The sequence below is a fragment of the Mucor mucedo genome, assembly GCF_025094135.1.
Source record: "Mucor mucedo strain NRRL 3635 chromosome Unknown EV154scaffold_93, whole genome shotgun sequence".
Lineage (NCBI taxonomy): Eukaryota > Fungi > Mucoromycota > Mucoromycetes > Mucorales > Mucoraceae > Mucor > Mucor mucedo.
The window spans coordinates 21163-38431 of NW_026252377.1; the positions used below are offsets into that span (position 1 = coordinate 21163).

At 37.4% G+C, this 17269-nt stretch overlaps 4 protein-coding genes across 4 annotated transcripts; 3 read left to right on the forward strand and 1 right to left on the reverse strand.

The window, feature by feature from the left end:
* Nucleotides 1-2092: 2092 nt before the first annotated feature.
* EV154DRAFT_323436 (uncharacterized protein) lies at nt 2093-3147 on the forward strand (the record flags this gene model as incomplete). The annotated part of the gene is made up of 2 exons (XM_051594959.1): nt 2093-2180; nt 2235-3147. A coding segment is annotated over exon 2 (907 nt), but the record flags the coding sequence as incomplete, so codon positions are not given.
* A 2643-nt stretch (nt 3148-5790) lies between these two features.
* On the forward strand, nt 5791-7549 carry EV154DRAFT_545103 (phosphoribosyltransferase-like protein). The gene is made up of 7 exons (XM_051604638.1): nt 5791-5960; nt 6014-6208; nt 6270-6313; nt 6368-6847; nt 6910-7062; nt 7135-7242; nt 7323-7549. Exons 1-7 carry the CDS (start codon nt 5828-5830, stop codon nt 7365-7367), a joined length of 1158 nt encoding a protein of 385 aa, XP_051454423.1. The 5' UTR covers nt 5791-5827; the 3' UTR covers nt 7368-7549.
* Nucleotides 7536-14709, forward strand: EV154DRAFT_518939 (uncharacterized protein). The gene is made up of 5 exons (XM_051602682.1): nt 7536-10246; nt 10328-10927; nt 11006-13981; nt 14057-14162; nt 14227-14709. The coding sequence occupies exons 1-5, from the start codon at nt 7606-7608 to the stop codon at nt 14477-14479; spliced, it is 6576 nt and encodes a 2191-aa protein (XP_051454424.1). The 5' UTR covers nt 7536-7605; the 3' UTR covers nt 14480-14709.
* Nucleotides 14710-15882: 1173 nt separating this feature from the next.
* On the reverse strand, nt 15883-17171 carry EV154DRAFT_518947 (uncharacterized protein). Its single transcript, XM_051602683.1, has 2 exons — nt 16443-17171; nt 15883-16364 (listed from the first exon to the last, which is right to left on the reverse strand). Exons 1-2 carry the CDS (start codon nt 17108-17110, stop codon nt 16088-16090), a joined length of 945 nt encoding a protein of 314 aa, XP_051454425.1. The 5' UTR covers nt 17111-17171; the 3' UTR covers nt 15883-16087.
* Between the last annotated feature and the right edge of the window lie 98 nt (nt 17172-17269).

Below are 17269 nucleotides of genomic sequence, written 5' to 3' on the forward strand. Positions count from 1 at the left end.
TACGATTTAAACTTTTTCTGAATTTCACGGGATGTAATCAATTTGATTTATCATAAAATAGGCTGACTATTGGTACATGTTATTATTGAAACATTGATAGATTATTAACAAGTCTAAATTTACTTGTACATATCTATTCTTGGGGTTGTTTGCAGATGTTTCCATTAAAAGTAAAGGCTCAAACATTATGGTTGATTAGATAATTAATTGAATCATTTATCTCATGTTTATTAGTCTATAAATAAAAACTCGTCCACACACTTCTCTCTTCCCTTTTTCTTTACCAAAATATAAAACTGTCGAGACAGTATTACTTTCATACGAAAGAAAGTAATACGTACATTGAAAAGGTTAGTTAATGATGACTTTTGGTTTTTCAAGGAACTCTAAAATTTTACCTTTTTTTAAAAAAACAAAGTTTTACTCAAATCGTTTCGATATTACGGCTACGGATAATCTTCATTATACAATGAAAAACCCCCCAGGTGGAGCTCGTGGGTTTAGGCTGGAATTGCTGTAAGTGGTATTTAATTTCTATTATGATGTTGATCCTGGATATTAACAAAAAGCACGTATATAGACATTGCTGTATTTTTTCCTTACAACAAAAGTGGCGCCGAAAAAAAAAAGATCGATAGACTGGTGCATCAAGCATTCAATATTTAGACTTTTATTGAAGTCCCTAACTACGGCGGTAAATCCTCTGCGAACCAGAGATACAGCCAAGTTTTAAGAACTAAGCGTTTCAAATCTTGTGTCAACGAGAGGCAACATATCGGCAAGCACTGGAAGCAAATTTGGCAAGACAATCGACCGAATATAGCATCTGTGTTTCTGCTGTTAATGCTTTAGTGCGTCTTGGGGAGGCAGAAGATGACATTATAGCAAGCTGCAGCATGCCAGCATGTGAGTCTGAATTAAGTCACGTGCCTGCACCTGAACCATCTACCACAACCAAAATGTAAAGCATAGTCAGCAATGTCGTATTGATTTAAATGTATATCTAATCTTGTATTTATGTCGTTGATATAATTAGAGGCAGAGAAGGAAACAAGCGTCACACGTTAGTGACATATTTAGGATAAATTGAAAAGGTATTAACCCGCGCGCTAAGGTGAGTGCGCGGGGATAGTAGAATTGAACTGCTGTGCTTTTACAAACCGGATTTCACCGTCCTTTGCTGCCAATAAGCTATAATTAACACAAAAATTCAAAGACAGAATAACGTGTTGGACTGATCTCATGTCAGTCCGATAAAGGTGCAATGAGCCCTGTTTCTCGGTAACAGGATCAAATGGACGTCTGAGTTAGAGTAACTTGAAATGTTGAAGAGTTGTGTATGAAAAAAAAAAGAGCTACTCCAACAGCAAACTGAGGTGGAGGTGGCTTAATAATTTGAGGCTTCCTTTGCAAAGGGGAGGGGGTTCGTTTCTTTAATCGTAATTGATGGCACAGTTAACAGAAAAGATAATTTTTTTTTTAAAAATGTGGTCAAAAAGATGATTGGTGTTGATTACTCAGCTTTCATTCTTTAATTTTTGACTTAACAAAAACATGTGGTTACAACATCATTTTTATAAAAGGTGTGCTATAATCTATTTTTTTAAATTATTCGTGCAGAGCAAGGAGGAAATTCGTTCAAGTTCAGAAAAAAAATTCGATCAAGAATAAAAGAAAAATTAGTTTGATAATAATTGAACGAAATAAACGAAAATAAAATATTTTATAATCCAAACAGTCATTATATGCATTTAAGATGCTGTATCTGGATTCAAATTACCTTTTGACTTAATAAACTAAACTAATAAACGCTCTTCTTCACTATAATGACAAAACCCAAAATTCAAAAGGGTAGTTGTCATTCTTCAAAATTAGGGTGTAAAAGGCTCGTTTTATTAATTTTATCTTTTTATCTAATTTATATTGTATTTGAGTAAGACACAGTGTATCTGTTACCACCTACAAACACATGTACTCTTCAATTACTCTAACAGTGTAAGGGAACACACTACTGGTATTCGTTCTTAATGTTTTATGTACACTCCGGCCCGGAAAAAAGTACCATATTACATAGGGAAATCATTGGATGTTCAAAAAAAAAAAAAGAGAGATATAGACGATCTTCTCCCTTTGACTAAACTTCTTTCTCTTTCAGCTTTTAACCCTCTCCGAATTTTTAGGTAATATTTATATGCTATTTTAGAAGTAACCTTTCTTATACTGCCATTATATAGTGTATCATGGATGAGGCATCTCGCCCGACAAAAGACCGGATTATCGCAGTAAAGTCGTCAATTACTGGCATCGGTTGGAAGCAGTCGTCTTTGACAACATTAAACAATTTTGTTAGAGTTGTTCATACTACTACAAAGCATGCATATTATTTTTCCAAGTATATATTCCTCAATGAATTGCAAGCAGACCCTCAATGTGACCTCAAAGAATATATCAACAAAGAATTTTTTGCTGAAGTATGGCTTTCTTTGGTAGACTATACAAAGGGAAATGCTCGCGCAGAAAAAGTTATAAAGTATCGCAATTATATTAGCCGCTATTTACCAAGCTATCTGAATATCACAAACTATCAAAGGTTCAGACTAAAGTATGCTCAGCAGTTTTCTCTGATCGAAGGAAAAAAAATATATCAGTCGTATATCAATAACATCAGCATGAGATTTGGTCAACATCTTAGACAATCAATCAATGTTTTACTGAACGTCAAGCAGAGAAAGGCGGAAATGAAGCAAGCTCTTCTAGAACAAGGCGTCGACCCCAAAATCATCGAAGATCTTATTTTCCAAGATGTAACTCAGACCGCAAAAAATTTCAAAGTGGCCATCAGCACACGTCCCACAAACATGACTTTACTGCCACAAAATTCACAGGTAGAAATAAATGCATACAACGCGTTAAGACCTGTTTTGGACTCGTATGGTACATCGTATTCTTTTAAAAAACACAGCATCTATTATGATGCAAAAGCGCAACCTGAAAATCACTTTATGGCATTTGTTCAACTAGCTCGTCTCTTCGAAACATTAGGTTTATCTCCTTTTCGTTGCTTTCCTCTCCGTCGTTCATGGTCTCCTGGTTATGTACAAATCGATAGTGAGATTCTTTGTCAAAACATTCTAGATATCAGATGGTCCAATAATATTGATAAGCTGGATTACTGGAAGCAAGTGGTTGATCTAAATGCAAAACCTTTTAAAGCCCAAGAAGAGAACAAGCTCCTTCGGTTTTGCGGTACCATTCAGACAGACGGTGTTGGTGTAACAGTTCTTAAGAAAAGAATAGACAGGCAGTCATCTTATACCTCAACCATAAAAGAGGCAGATGAGAAGTTCAAGTATATCAGCGATTTAAGTACTCAAGAACATAAAGCTGTGAATGGTCGATGTGTTGCTATTGATCCCGGAAGAAGAGACCTTTTGTTTTGTGTCGATGAAAAATCTACTGTAGAAACTCCTATTAAGTTTCGATATACTAAGCAGGACCAGGACAAAACCAGAAAATCCAAAAAGTATCGTAATATTCTACAAGCAATGAAGTCGAACAATCCTGCTGTTTATCAAGCCGAGAATATTCTTGCAGAAAACCAAAGCAGCTCACTGGAAATGGAGGGTTACCGTCGTTTCCTCGAACGTCTAGGCCAGAATTACGCCGTCCTCGACAATTTCTATGGGTATACAACAACGTCTTCTCAAAACCCACAATTTATGCTCCGGAAGTTGCGTTTAGCTGCGTATTTTAACAAACAACGTGCTGACATGCAAGCTTATAAATTCTTTAAAGCAAAAGTTCGGTAAGGATGCGATCTTTGTCTTGGGAAACTGGTCTGCCCCAAACGCACGTTATCATGAACCAATTCGAGGCATCGGATTGAGACGACTTCTTTTACGAAATCATCTTAGTCTATTACTCATCGACGAATTCAACACGAGCCGATGCTGTCCGTCTTGTCATAATTTGAGTCTAAAGAAATTTAAACAAATCGACAATCCTAGGCCCTACCAACGAAGCAACTATCCTTTAACCCTTTGCCATGGTCTTTTAAGGTAAATATATCTCCTTGAAACGTGTATATTTCTTTTAAACTTTTTGATGTAGATGCACCAATCAAACTTGTATGACCAAGATGCAAACCCAAGGATTCCAGTATAAGCTTTGGAACAGAGATTTAGCCGCCTGTTTGAACATGGTTTCAATAATTCTAAATTTAAGAAACACTGGTCAAATTCCAGAACGATTTGCACGTCATGTCCACTCAAAAAAACGTCCTCAATGGGTGAATAATAATCCATGCCAGTTATCGCTGGTGTTACCCGTAATACACTTTTTGGTAAGGCTTTTTATTATTGCTTGCTAGATAACTAACTGTACTTGTTCTTATATTTTATTTCTGTTTATATTTCTCTACCTCTCAACCCTTTCCATGTAAGTACATTGCATTGTTTAACTTTCTAAAGAAAGCTCTAACTTTTTTATACCCATTTTTATTTCCATCCTTGAATGATATTATATTTTATTTTTGAACGATTTTTTATTTCATTTTTGAACGATTTTTTGCAACAGTGAACGAATAATTTCTGAATAAAGTGTAATCTATAGTCAAAAGAAGGGAGGGGGGGATGGACGCTATGTCCGAATAAGAAACAAAAGAAATACACGCTGATTGGCGAGAGAAAACCCCACATGTCTGATTAATTCCCAAAAATAAGCGAATGTGCCGGTTTCTAAAACATGTGTGCGTGATGATCGATGCAACAGATTATCCTTCCGGGATGGGGGAGGGGAGAGAAGACACATGTATTAAACTAGTTAGCTAGCAACAAGAACTTGAACGTCATCAGTCTGATATTTAATATATTAAAAGATCTAAATGAACAATGTTTTGAAAATAATCATGCGTGATATTTACCCCCAAAGATGAATTGTTTGTTTTATGATATCATGATTTTCCGAAACTTTTCTTCTTTTTCCCTCATCTTTGGGGGATAGAATATGTTTCAAAGGTACATTAGCTATAATGTCTTTTGTCGCTTATAATGGTGAACAAACAGGAAAATATAACTACGTAATATCATAATGTATGTTGCTACTAGCTTAATTGGAATTACGTATTGACGCAATCACAGACCACACACAAAATGTATGTTTATCGTATCATTCAATCAAAACACTCTATTGAAATTAATATTAATGAAATTACACTACCTACAAATAAACAATAAATAACTAACGCTGATTCACGCTTTTTACAGAAATTAACTTATGGCTAGAGAGAAAGAGAGAGAAAAGTAAATTACTCGGGGCTAGCCAAGTCTGACTTAATCAATTACATTGATAAAATGTTGATCATCTTTTAATTCAGGAACAGACTCGGACAGCTCTGATTTAATATGTAAAAGATATCTTAAGTGTAGGTTGGTGACCCAGGTAATTTACTGGACTGAGAAGTAATGCAATTTAATTTCGATACAATGCGTCTGTCGAGGATTTGGGCTTATATATTGACTTTCTCAGCCCTCTTTTACTAGAGTACCACTGATGGGGATAAGGAGCAGTTATGAATGCATGGATGACAGAAGGTTTTGAAATGGAAGGGAAGGGGTGAACATATCAACATTGTACATTTCTAATGTCTATCGCAACCGGGAGAAGGGATTGCAGTGCGTGTGTAACCATAACCAAGATCGGGCAATGTCATTCATTTGGGTCAAAATAGTGACTCGGTTTTCTCGATGAGAAAAAAAAAAAAAAAAAAAAAAAAAGAAACAAGGTGGTTTTTTTTGAAGTGTATTAACATCAACATTTTTTGTCTCCAATGCGTAACACCAAGATTTTAGCTGGTTCCTCTCATCCTGAGCTTGCCGCACTTGTTACCAAGCGTCTTGGTACTCCTCTTTCTGAGTGTACTTTGCAAAAGTTTAGTAACAAGGAAACCAATGTAGAGATTCGTAAGTTATTTCGTATAGGTTGAAACAATGACATTAAACACAACGCTTTATAGGTGTCTCTGTTCGTAATGAGGATGTCTTTATTATTCAGTCTGGTTCTAACAACATGAATGATAACATTATCGAACTTTGTATCATGATTCAAGCTGCTCGTATTGGTTCCGGTAAGAGAATTACTGCCGTTCTTCCTTACTTTCCTTACTGCAAGCAAAGTAAGCGTAAGGGTAGAACTAGTATTACTGCTAAACGTAAGTTTTTTTTTGGGTTTTTTGAACGTGAGAGTCATGATACTGACATGTCCTTTATTAGTTGTGGCCAACATGTTGGCTGTTGCTGGTGTTGATCACATTATTGTAAAATATGAATGTAATAGTTTATAAGATTTTATTATTGACATATGTTATTAGACCATGGATCTTCACGCTTCACAAATGCAAGGTTTCTTCCAACGTCCTGTAGATAACTTGTATGCTGAACCTGTCATTGCTCGTTGGATCACTCAAACTGTTCCCAACTGGCAAAACGGTGTGATTGTATCCAAGAATGCCGGTGGAGCCAAGCGTGTCACTTCTTTGGCTGATGCTCTCCGCCTCGATTTTGCCTTGATCCATAAGGATCGTTCTCGTATGGGACCTCAAGGACAAAACCGTCCTTACAGTGGTATGCCCAAGTCTGGTGAAGGTGACTCCACTGTCCGTGTCTACGAAGAAGAAGTCCTCAAGCAAAAGGAGGATAAGGAAGATTTGATTGCTTCCATCTCTTCATTGAACGAAGCTGGTGTCAATGGTGATATTTTGAATGCTGCTGTGACTGTTGTTGCCGATAAGGATGGCGAGAGCACAATCACCTTGGTTGGTGATGTCAAGGGTAAGGTTGCCTTCTTGACCGTAAGTAATAGTAGTAGTGTGTAGACAGACAAGAAAGAATGATGCTAAAAAAGAATGAATAGGACGATATCATTGATAATGTTGGTACCTTTGTGGATGCAGCCGACCATTTGGTTAAGAAGTGTGGAGCAGATAAGGTTTATATTATCGCCACTCATGGTGTATTAAGTGGAGATGCTATCAAAAAGATTGAAGCTTGTGATAGTGTATACAAGGTAATATTAAAATCCTCCTTGAATGATAATAATTGACCCTATTTATTTATACCCTTTTTTTATATTTATTAGTTGGTTGTTACCAATACTTTCCCTATTCCCAAGGAAAAGAGCGATCAGTGCTCCAAGTTGATCGTGATTGATATCTCCAACACACTTGCTGAGGCAATAAGAAGAACCGTAAGTATTCTGAGCACAAAAAAAGAAGATCATCTCCTGCATGCGATCTAACCTGACTTTATTTCATTTCTTTATCTTAGCACAATGGTGAGAGTGTAAGTTATCTCTTTAATCACGCCGAATAAAATATACAAATAAAAAAAAAACTCCAAGCTAAACGGACATACACATATATATTTCATGTATATTACTCATAACATTATAAATAAACACATATAAAAAAAAAAGGAGGGAACATAGGGGAGTTTTTTCCCCAACTGAAATTTTCTTTTTTTTTCCCTTTTTTTGTTTTTGTTTTTACAATTATTATTATTATTTTCTTTTTCCTTTACATACATATATCGCCGTCTTTTTTTGGGGCGAATGAAGTCTAAAAAAGCTAAAGGAACACCTGCTACACCGCGTTCTTCTGAAGAAGATCTCGCTTTACCTGGCCATCGGTCTAATGCGTTTTCTTTCATAAAGAACCGGTTCTTTCTTGGACAACAGGTGGCAGACAACAATGTCGATAGCAGTCCTAGACCGTCTACTTCTTCTAGTCGGTCAACTACACCAACAATAACAACCACGCCGTCGAAACCATGGGCGATTGAGAGTAGCAACAACAAGGAACCGACAATGTCGAAATCGTTTGAGGATTCGAGCGAGTTTACAACCAAGGTGATACCCAGAGTGAAAACGAGAGCAACTCGACCAATGTCCATGATGGGGATGGAGTCCTTGATGCAACAAGCAGATGCAGATACGATTTCCAAATTTGACGCGTTAGTTACACCACGTAAGCGTAGGAATTCAACTAGCAATACAGAGAAACGTACTAGTTTCATTGTGATAAAGGAAGGATATTTGTTCAAGAAGACAGATTTCAAACCATTTCATAAACAAACGAGTGGATGGAAATTATATCGAGTGATACTCAGAGGTCATAAATTATACCTGTATAAATTAACAACAGAATCACCACTCAAATCATTATTCCCGTCACAGCAATCGCTCACTTTTTCATTATCCAATACCAGTATTTCCAGTACAAATAATAATATAAAGGACATTAATTTACAGAGAGCTGAATTCGATGCTGAATCACAACTCATCTTATTTGCACCCGACATCGTTGCCAAGGGAACGGTCTTTATGGAACTAAACGAGATTACGAAATTACCTGTTCGAAAAGTGAATTTAGTCTTAACGAATGATGGCTATTTGTACATTTGCGTAAAGAGTGATAATCTATGGAAAATTGAATCGAAAAATTCCTTGTCAATATTAAACATCCATTCAAATCATTTAAATTCTGACGGTGTACTCCTGTTTAGCATAAATAATCCATCATCCATTTTAGGTTCTTTTTCGATCCAAAATCATGAAATCGGTCAGTTATGGATCTCCACCTTTTCAGAATACGAACAAAAAGATGAACTGTACGACGCTACACAAAGATATCATTTGGATTTGATTCGGGATCATCGGTCCGATGCATCAACAATAAAAGGTGGTTCCATCAATGCTTTGATCCATGAATTGTTGTTTAATCATGATATGCGTCTACTAAATACATTTATAACTACTTATACCACTTTCACAACCGCTTCAAAATTGCTCTCTCAGTTCCATTTAGTCATCTCTATGAACTCGGAATTGCAAGACCGTTTATTTGATATATTCACCATTTGGTGTAAGCAATTTCAATTAGACGTTATGGGTGATGTTGCTTCAGGTATGATGACCATATTGGATAGTGACCATATAATAAACAAAACGAAGGCAAACCAAGTAAAAGAGCTGGTACTCAATACTGTCAACCAAAATGGAATCAAGAATTGTGATTTTAATCGTGATCTGATCTTGTCCGCCGATAATCCCAATTTATTCTTATTGAGAGAAGAGGATGAAGAAGAAGAAATACTCAGTCAAGAGGAAGTCGAGAATATCACTGCGTATGACATCGAGGGAAAGCGTAGAAACTCAATCAATTTATCCAACCTATTGATCACAGGCCTCACACCTGCTGTATTTCTCGTGATTGATCCATTGGGTTTCGCTCAACAGATTTATTTATTTCATTATTCTAAACAAAAGCAGTACGAAAAGGACCTAATCAATCCATTATCTTACTTACCTAGACCCCAGCTTTCCGTTCAGATGTTAAACTCGCTCTTATTTACGACTGTCGCTCCACATTTCTTGACAAAACTCATTCGAAATCAAATCCTCATTGATACACAGCAGGAACCAGAGGAATGCATGCTGATTCGTTCAAAGCTTTTAGAGCATTGGATTCGCATTGGTATTCATCTATTGGAATTGCGTGATATGACCGGTTGGTGTGCGGTTGCTATGGGGGTTTGTTCTGTTGGCATTATTCGATTAAGAGAGACTTGGAAAGCAGTTGATCGTGAATTGGTCCATCGTGTACAAACAGAATGGGTGACTGTATTGTCTGATTATGGATTATTTACTCAAGACATCTGGGCCGAAGGCTGGGATAAAAATGTCTGTAAATTCTCTCGTGTGCTTGATCATCTTCCATTTAATGAAACAGTGCAGACGCCTTTTTCATTACCAACGTTGCCCTTCTTTGGTACAATTCGACAATCAGTAGATCGCCTTCGAAAACATGTGAAGAAGTTATTAGCGCCAAACACAATCAATTTTGAGGAATGCCAATGCATCTATGATACCATTACGCAAAGCTTAAATCAGTGGAAAGAAACCAAGTTAGATTATGATCCAGAACAAGTCAAGTTGCTCCCAGTAGTCGGACCTCTGCAGATGTTCTTTGAGCACTCTATCACGGATCTGATGTCTGTACCGCATGATTATAAATACCTTCAAGAATGCTCTCTTTCTTGTGAACCAAGAATATTCGGTCAAAGCTACGATCGTCGCAAGTATACTGGTCGTCCTGGTCAATCAACCAATACGGATGTCGCACCCCCTTCCACCTCTTCCTTGGTATTCCCTAGCATCCTTGATAACTGCACCATATTGGATGTTGATAATGGTAAGTGTACATGTGTAATTTATATACATCTTTTTTTTTTTTTTTGGCCCTTGAAGCTAACTATTTTTACCTTGCATTTAGTAACGACCACAGCTACTACTTCGACAACATTACCAGGTTCAACAAGTCTGACTTCGACGGCATCCACATCTGCTATTTCAACCACATCCTCGGTGCATAAAAAGTCGAGCAAGACGGGAGCTAATAATAGCATTCGATCCATTCGATCATTTTTAGAGGATGGCAAGAAATCAAGTTCTTGTACGTCTAGCTCCAGTTTCAACACAAGTCATGATGCTTCTGTATCTCCGTGTAAAGGGGCGAATCGAAAGGCATTTAGACGTCGTACTTATAGTTTCCCACCAGGCAGTGGCAATCCCAATGCATCTTCATCCAGTACGAGTAAACTCGACCTGTTAGAAACTGAAAATAGTAGGACTTGGTTAGGTTCATTGATATCAAATCGACATCATCGCACGTACTCTACAAAGGCTTTAATTGAAGCACACAGAAGAAGTCATGCGGCACAGTACGGTCATAATGGAGAAATTATCTTGAGTGTGCAACAAAATGAGTTGGTGTTTAAAGCAGCTGCTCTTCTCAAGAAAGAAGCTATTGTAGGTGATAATGAGTCATTAAAAAAGACAGAGTCTTCTCATTCAATTGATTTCTTGAAGAAGGGTACGCATAGTGTTATAAGAAAAAAACGTACATTATCTTACTAAATGCTTTCTTTTTTAAAACATAACTTGCATCCAGACGAACTTGAAGATGATGAAGACGCTTTGCTAGTGACGATAAAGGCAGGACACTTGGAACATTTAGTGGACTGTCTTGTACGTGGTATCTTACCACATGAAGAGGCGATTAAAGATCAATGGCAAATGATGTCGTTAGCGGAAGGACTTCAACATCAAGTGCAACCTGGTAAAGTGGCTATGGATGAAGAAGAGTATATCAATGTATTTTTCGCAACTTTTCGAATCTATTGTTCTGCCACACATTTACTCGATATGCTTCGAAAGAAGTTTATGGACGCCAAATCCAAATGTCGAGCCAATTTGAAAAAGAAACGAAAGGATTCCTTGATCTTATTAGAAACGTATTTTTCACCCGACAGTAGTTCAGCGGAAAAGGAAGAGACATCGAATATTGACCTTTACGATTGGAAAAAGGTAGCTGATATTCAACTTCGGGTGCTGAACTTGTTCCTGTATTGGTTGGAAGAACATCCGTATGATTTCATTGATGAGATTGAAATCTCGAAATATATTGGCGTGTTTTTAACAAATGCTAAAATTGCTTTGGAAGAATGGCGTGGTCCATTATTAAATCATACAGATGAAACCGACGAAGAAAAGAAGACACAGCATATGGAGGCTTTGACGATGGCACATACGATTGAACAACGCATCATGGACTTGCGAACGCAATTTGTACGAAAAAGTCTATCTCCTTGCTATGATATGAAAGCAATTCAATTCGATCCAGAAAGTACACGAGGAGCTGAGGAATTGTACAGACAATTAACCAGTGGTACACAGCGGTATCATACCACTTTACAGCTGGCAACCAATAAACTCGTTCCATTGTCCATCTCCACCAAACAGCGTGATACAGATGCCAAGAGTTTGGTCGATAATTTTGGACCCGAGGCTCTTCTAGAACAGGTGGATAAGGCGGTGCGTCAGTTATTTGGAGCTGTCACGATGCAAGACTGGATCCAGACATTTGATGTTTTTGAAGCTCAATCGGGGGACTTGTACGCCTGGCTTCCAGCCCGTAAACCGTCCAGAACGTCTCGAATGTCCGCTTCTCTTGCTCCCGTTTTAGACGCACCTTCATCTCATTTACCCAATTATCATGTCTTGGCAGACGAAGTCATTGTGTCTGATATATTTACGGCTATTGAAGGTGCTAGAAGATCGGTTGTCTCTCCCTCTGCATTTTCAGATGATGATCTCTTGTTGGCCTTTCCTGGTTCAATTCAATACCTATATTGCATGCATTTTATTATCCGTAGTTGGGTCATTAATGAAATCGCTGCCATAGAAATCGATTCCAAGACACGTGTATTACGGATCGAGAAATTTTTACAGATTGTAACGTTGAGCAAAATCTCGAGTGAAAAAATGACGTTATTTCCCGAGCTCAAGGAGGCAACCATGGGAGGCAAAAACTGTGCTGGTAGTCGAGTACCTGGATTTGTGGAATATGCTATTGCGAGTGCGCTGGTGAGTCCCGAAGTACGTATTTTTACCAAGGCCTGGAACGATGTAGCGATGCAACATGGACATGCGAATATCGATACGCTGGAAAATTTGTTGAATCAAATTCAGAAAATTCAACCCATGGTGTCATCTAATACTTCACGTACCATTTCTTCCACCTTTTCGAATTCATCGATTGCTTCTTCTACCGTTTCCAGCCAACAGCAATTAGTGGTACCGAGTCTCGGCTGGATATTTGAACGCATCATGGAACTATGTTTTCATATTCCTGATACCTTTGATAAAAAAGATAGCATGATTAATTTCGATAAGCGGCGTTGCGTGTATCAATTCCTGCAGTTGATCATGAATGTACAGGTGGATTTAGATGAGCAGCAAACTGAAGCTAAAGGAATCAGTATGTCGTTTTTAATCTCGCCGAGTTTTTCAAAAGATACATGGAAAGGACTGAAAGAAGTGGCCGCACGAGAGAATAAGAAGGCATCCTTGGGCTCGTCTTCTGGTAGCTTGGTGCTTCGTGGGGCTACCAGTAAATCTCATATTTCTCGCACCACGGTCTTCAGTAAATTGGTCACGGAACAAATGGACAAATTAAAACGCGATTTTAAAGAACGTGATCGTATTGATAAAGAGTGGTTATCACTTCAGCATAAGCTTCAAAAGAAACAAATTGAACAAGCGCGTATGGTAGAAAAACAAGACCGAAAGGCCGGGTTGAATAAGTCTTGTACACAACAACAGCAGCATCAACACCAGCAACATCAGCAACAGCATCATAGTGTCATGCCTCGTATCAATTCTTTTCTTCGAAATTTGAGGCCGCAATCCATGATTGTTTCACCAGCACAGCAATCATTCCCACCCCATATTCAAATTGACCCGCCTCAAGAATACATGTCAACAACAAAAGCATCTACCGTGATTAACTTGATCCACTCTACGACATCGGTAGCTAGCACTTATACGAAGCGTGATTTTGTGTTCCGTGTCGTGACGGAGGAAGGTGGGCAATACCTATTTCAAGCCATGAATCGAGAAGATATGCATGATTGGATGCAACATGTCAATAACTCTGCTAGAGAAGGAGCTGTCAAACGTCAGAGTGTACTTGCGGCCGAATCCTTGGATTATGAAGGAAATCGTCAAACCGCGGCCTTCTTGAGCTCTGGTAGTCGAAACCAATCTGCTTCTAGGTCCTCGGTGTACGGTGTCCCCCTGGATAGTTTGATGCGTGATGGCAATATACCCAAAGTGGTGACAAAATGCATTCGAGAAATAGAACTACGAGGACTTGAAGAAGTGGGTATTTACCGTGTGGCTGGTACAGGATCCGTTGTGAGTGCATTGAAGGCGGAATTTAATAAGGATGTTGCATCAGTGGACCTGAATAGTCCTGCATGGGCGGATATCAATGTTGTAGCAGATGCATTTAAGCAGTTTTTGAGAGAGCTTCCAGAGCCTTTGTTGACGTACACTTATTATGATGAATTCATTCATGCTTCAGGTAAATACAATAGAACGCGCTGCTCTTTTATAAAACCATATTGACCGATCTTCTTTAATATTTAAACAAATATAGCTTCAGAGGATCATGATGAGCGTGTGTATCTGATCAAGAAAGTCATCAAAAAATTACCTGAATCGAATTACATATTGTTAAAACGAATTATTGAACATTTTGTCATGTAAGTTGTACTTTTTTGTAAAGAAAGAATAATAGGAAGCTGACCGTGTCATGATTTATCATAGCGTTACCGATTTTGAAGCGACGAATCATATGTATGCCACCAATCTAGCGATTGTGTTTGGACCTACTTTACTACAACCAACACCTGGTCCCGCATCGTTTGCCACCACCATGTCAAATTTGGGACATCATCAAAACATTGTGAAATATCTCATCTTAAATTACCATTACTTGTTTGATATCGAAAGCGATGAAGTCGAAACACTTTCGAAAGAAGAGGATGATGAACCATCAATTCAAGAAGAGCAAGTATAATGTATTTATTTACCCCCTCTGTTTACACCTCTGGTTTTTTTTAGTGCGTTTCTCTCTTTATCATTTCATTTTTTTTTTTTAACCTTTCACTCCATATTAAACGATGGCCGGACCATCTAGAATTTTTTTTTCTTTTATTTTGCGAACAAATTCCCCCAACACAATATATACTAAGTACAAAATCCATAATATCATAATAATGTAATAAAAAAGAGAAAATATTACAATACGGTTAATAGACAATAATAATACAGCAATGCATTTTTTTTTATGGGGTGATTTTTTTTTTTTGTTTGTTTGTTTGTTTGGTCACAGCATCATGGGTGAAGGGTTATATATATTGCTATCACAATGTTATATTATTACTACAGCAAAGGTTGCGCTAATTTAGCTTTAGGGAACAGGGATCCAGAAGTTGATATTTGCTTACTGTCGATAATTACCAATTTCTTCTAAATAAAAAAAAAAAAAAAAAAAAAAACAAAAAAAAATGGATTTCGTAAGCAAAGCATAAGCAGACAAGGGGGTGATCGTGCTTTTTGATCTATAATATAGACTGATGTTAATATACCGCGATAACCAATCATGATGAAAGATATAGCTATAGAATGAGAAAGAACCATAGAAGCTGAGTTCCGAAGGATAAACGATATTGCTTCCTTTCTAATAAGTTTTCAATTAATCTAGATTTTTAATAACTTAATTTTAAATCTGAAAAACAAAAAAAAAACCGCTTAAAGTGGAGATCGATACTATCCCTAGTTATGTATTTTTAAAAAAAAAACCCGTATTTTTCATGAAGAGGACAGTCATTTTTTACTAGAGGCAACATGATGAAAAAGCGACTCAACATGTGAGTTTATATAAAATATAGCTGGGTTGTGCCACATGCCTTTTTTTTTCAATCAATCAGATAAGATGAAATGATATGACCTCATCGCGAATAATAATAACAATTTACATTTACACCCAACCTTTTAATTGTGCTAGTGCCATCCGCCATACTTGGCGATTGAATTACCCAAGAAAGCAGAGTAGAACTTATAATAAGTCCAGATCCTATGTGAGCCATTGTAGTATACTACTAGTTTCTGATCCTGCTATGAAACCTACACAAAAAACATACGCTTACATCTTATAAAGTGACTGGTTACTATACTCGCTATTTTAAGAAATCGTGATCCAGTTTTCCTCCGAAAGAGCGCTCCCCTCCCCCCCCCTCCATTTGATTTTTTTTTTTTTTTTTGTGAAAGTGATAATTTATGTCTATCTACAGTTTAAACTAACAATAAACTGAAATAAAAACCAAAAATAACTGCCATTGCACGTTTGTTTAGTAGAAAAGAAGCTTCAGCCCATACTGCGCTTTTGTTTAGTGTTACAAAAGCAGGACATGTATACAATTTCGATTTACAATTGTTTTTTATTAATTTGGAGGGCTTATATGAATAAACATAGCAGGGCATAAATAGATAAATAGGTGAATGGGGCATGTTATTTACAGAAATTGAGTGAAGGGTTGGGGGGATGGAGCGAGTGGGGGGATATAGAAATACAATAAGAAAGACAATTGTGATTTTGTAGCTGAGCAAGAATATTAAGCTTTCTTTATTGAGGCCACTTGGACCCCAGCCAACCCAGTTTGCCAAATGCATTCCACAGAACGCTTGTTTTGTTCACATCAATACAGCAAACTTTTTGCGCCTCCGATTTACGAAACAAGGTGTTGTTTTCAGAAGCATCTTTTGCTGCGAGGATAAGAGCCCATTTACATTTGAGATACTGTTCAGGTGTTAATCGAAGTGTAGCGGCAATGGTGACTTCACCAGCGTGCAATTTTTCAAAATAAGGCATATTACGGATTTTAAGTGGAGATCCTTTTTTTGTTAGGGTAAAATGAGTTTAGTTTTCTTGCAATCGTGATGATAAGAATAGAGAATATTCATTGGACATACCTTTCCAGGAAATTCGGACCATTGGCCTTCTATTGAAGACATCGACATTAGGTATCCAATGCTCATTATTTAGGAATACGGCTGCTTGATCCCAGTCCGCGCTCAAGGTATCGTAGATGTATGCCTCGCTTGTTTTGGCCTTTTTATTGATACATATTTCATCTTTCTGTTGGTCGTTCAATACTTCTGGTGCGAGAATTACGCTATCCTCCACTTTCTGATTTGGTGCAACCGACTTGATGATGGTGGGTAACGGGCTCGGTCCATCCTTTGATGGTAGAGGTGGTGTTGGAGGTTTTTGTTGACTCGTGTTGATGTTCACATGCTTCTTTGTCTTCTTTTTCGCAGGCGAGGTTATAAAGGTAGGCATAAAAAAAGTTCCCTCCGTCGAGGCAGGCAATGAGCGCACTGGTGTCTGCTTTCTTTTGGAAGATAGAACAATGGATGTAAACATCACTGTGTTCTTGGTTCTTGCCTTGGGGTCAGTTAATGTAGGTAAATAGTAAGAGGAGGAAGAAGGTGAAGAGGAAGCTTCGGTCGATGTAGAATCCCAATACTCCTCTTCAATTTGTCTGCCTGTTGTATGAAATGAAGTCTCAAATATCTGCTTTGGAGTAACGGGTGGGGATAAGAATTGCATTCTATTACTGACTTCATGAACTTTAGAAAACGGCATACTTTTTTTTCCCAAGATATATATATATATAAAAAAAAAAATAGATAGATAGAAAAGAAAGATGGTATGGTAACCTTTTTTTCTATTTTTTTTTATACACAAAAAAAAAAAAAAAAAAAAAAAAAAAATCGAGTGACATATAGGAATTACGGTTTTCTT

Coding starts and splice junctions, on each gene's coding strand:
- EV154DRAFT_518939 (XM_051602682.1), top strand. CDS start 7,606: ATGAAGTCTAAAAAAGCTAAAGGAACACCTGCTACACCGCGTTCTTCT. Junction 10,247..10,327: donor CATATTGGATGTTGATAATG/GTAAGTGTACAT, acceptor CCTTGCATTTAG/TAACGACCACAGCTACTACT. Junction 10,928..11,005: donor AATTGATTTCTTGAAGAAGG/GTACGCATAGTG, acceptor ACTTGCATCCAG/ACGAACTTGAAGATGATGAA.
- EV154DRAFT_518947 (XM_051602683.1), bottom strand. CDS start 17,110: ATGCCGTTTTCTAAAGTTCATGAAGTCAGTAATAGAATGCAATTCTTA. Junction 16,365..16,442: donor AGGCCAATGGTCCGAATTTC/CTGGAAAGGTAT, acceptor TTTTACCCTAAC/AAAAAAAGGATCTCCACTTA.
- EV154DRAFT_545103 (XM_051604638.1), top strand. CDS start 5,828: ATGCGTAACACCAAGATTTTAGCTGGTTCCTCTCATCCTGAGCTTGCC. Junction 6,314..6,367: donor CTGGTGTTGATCACATTATT/GTAAAATATGAA, acceptor ATATGTTATTAG/ACCATGGATCTTCACGCTTC. Junction 7,063..7,134: donor CTTGTGATAGTGTATACAAG/GTAATATTAAAA, acceptor TATATTTATTAG/TTGGTTGTTACCAATACTTT.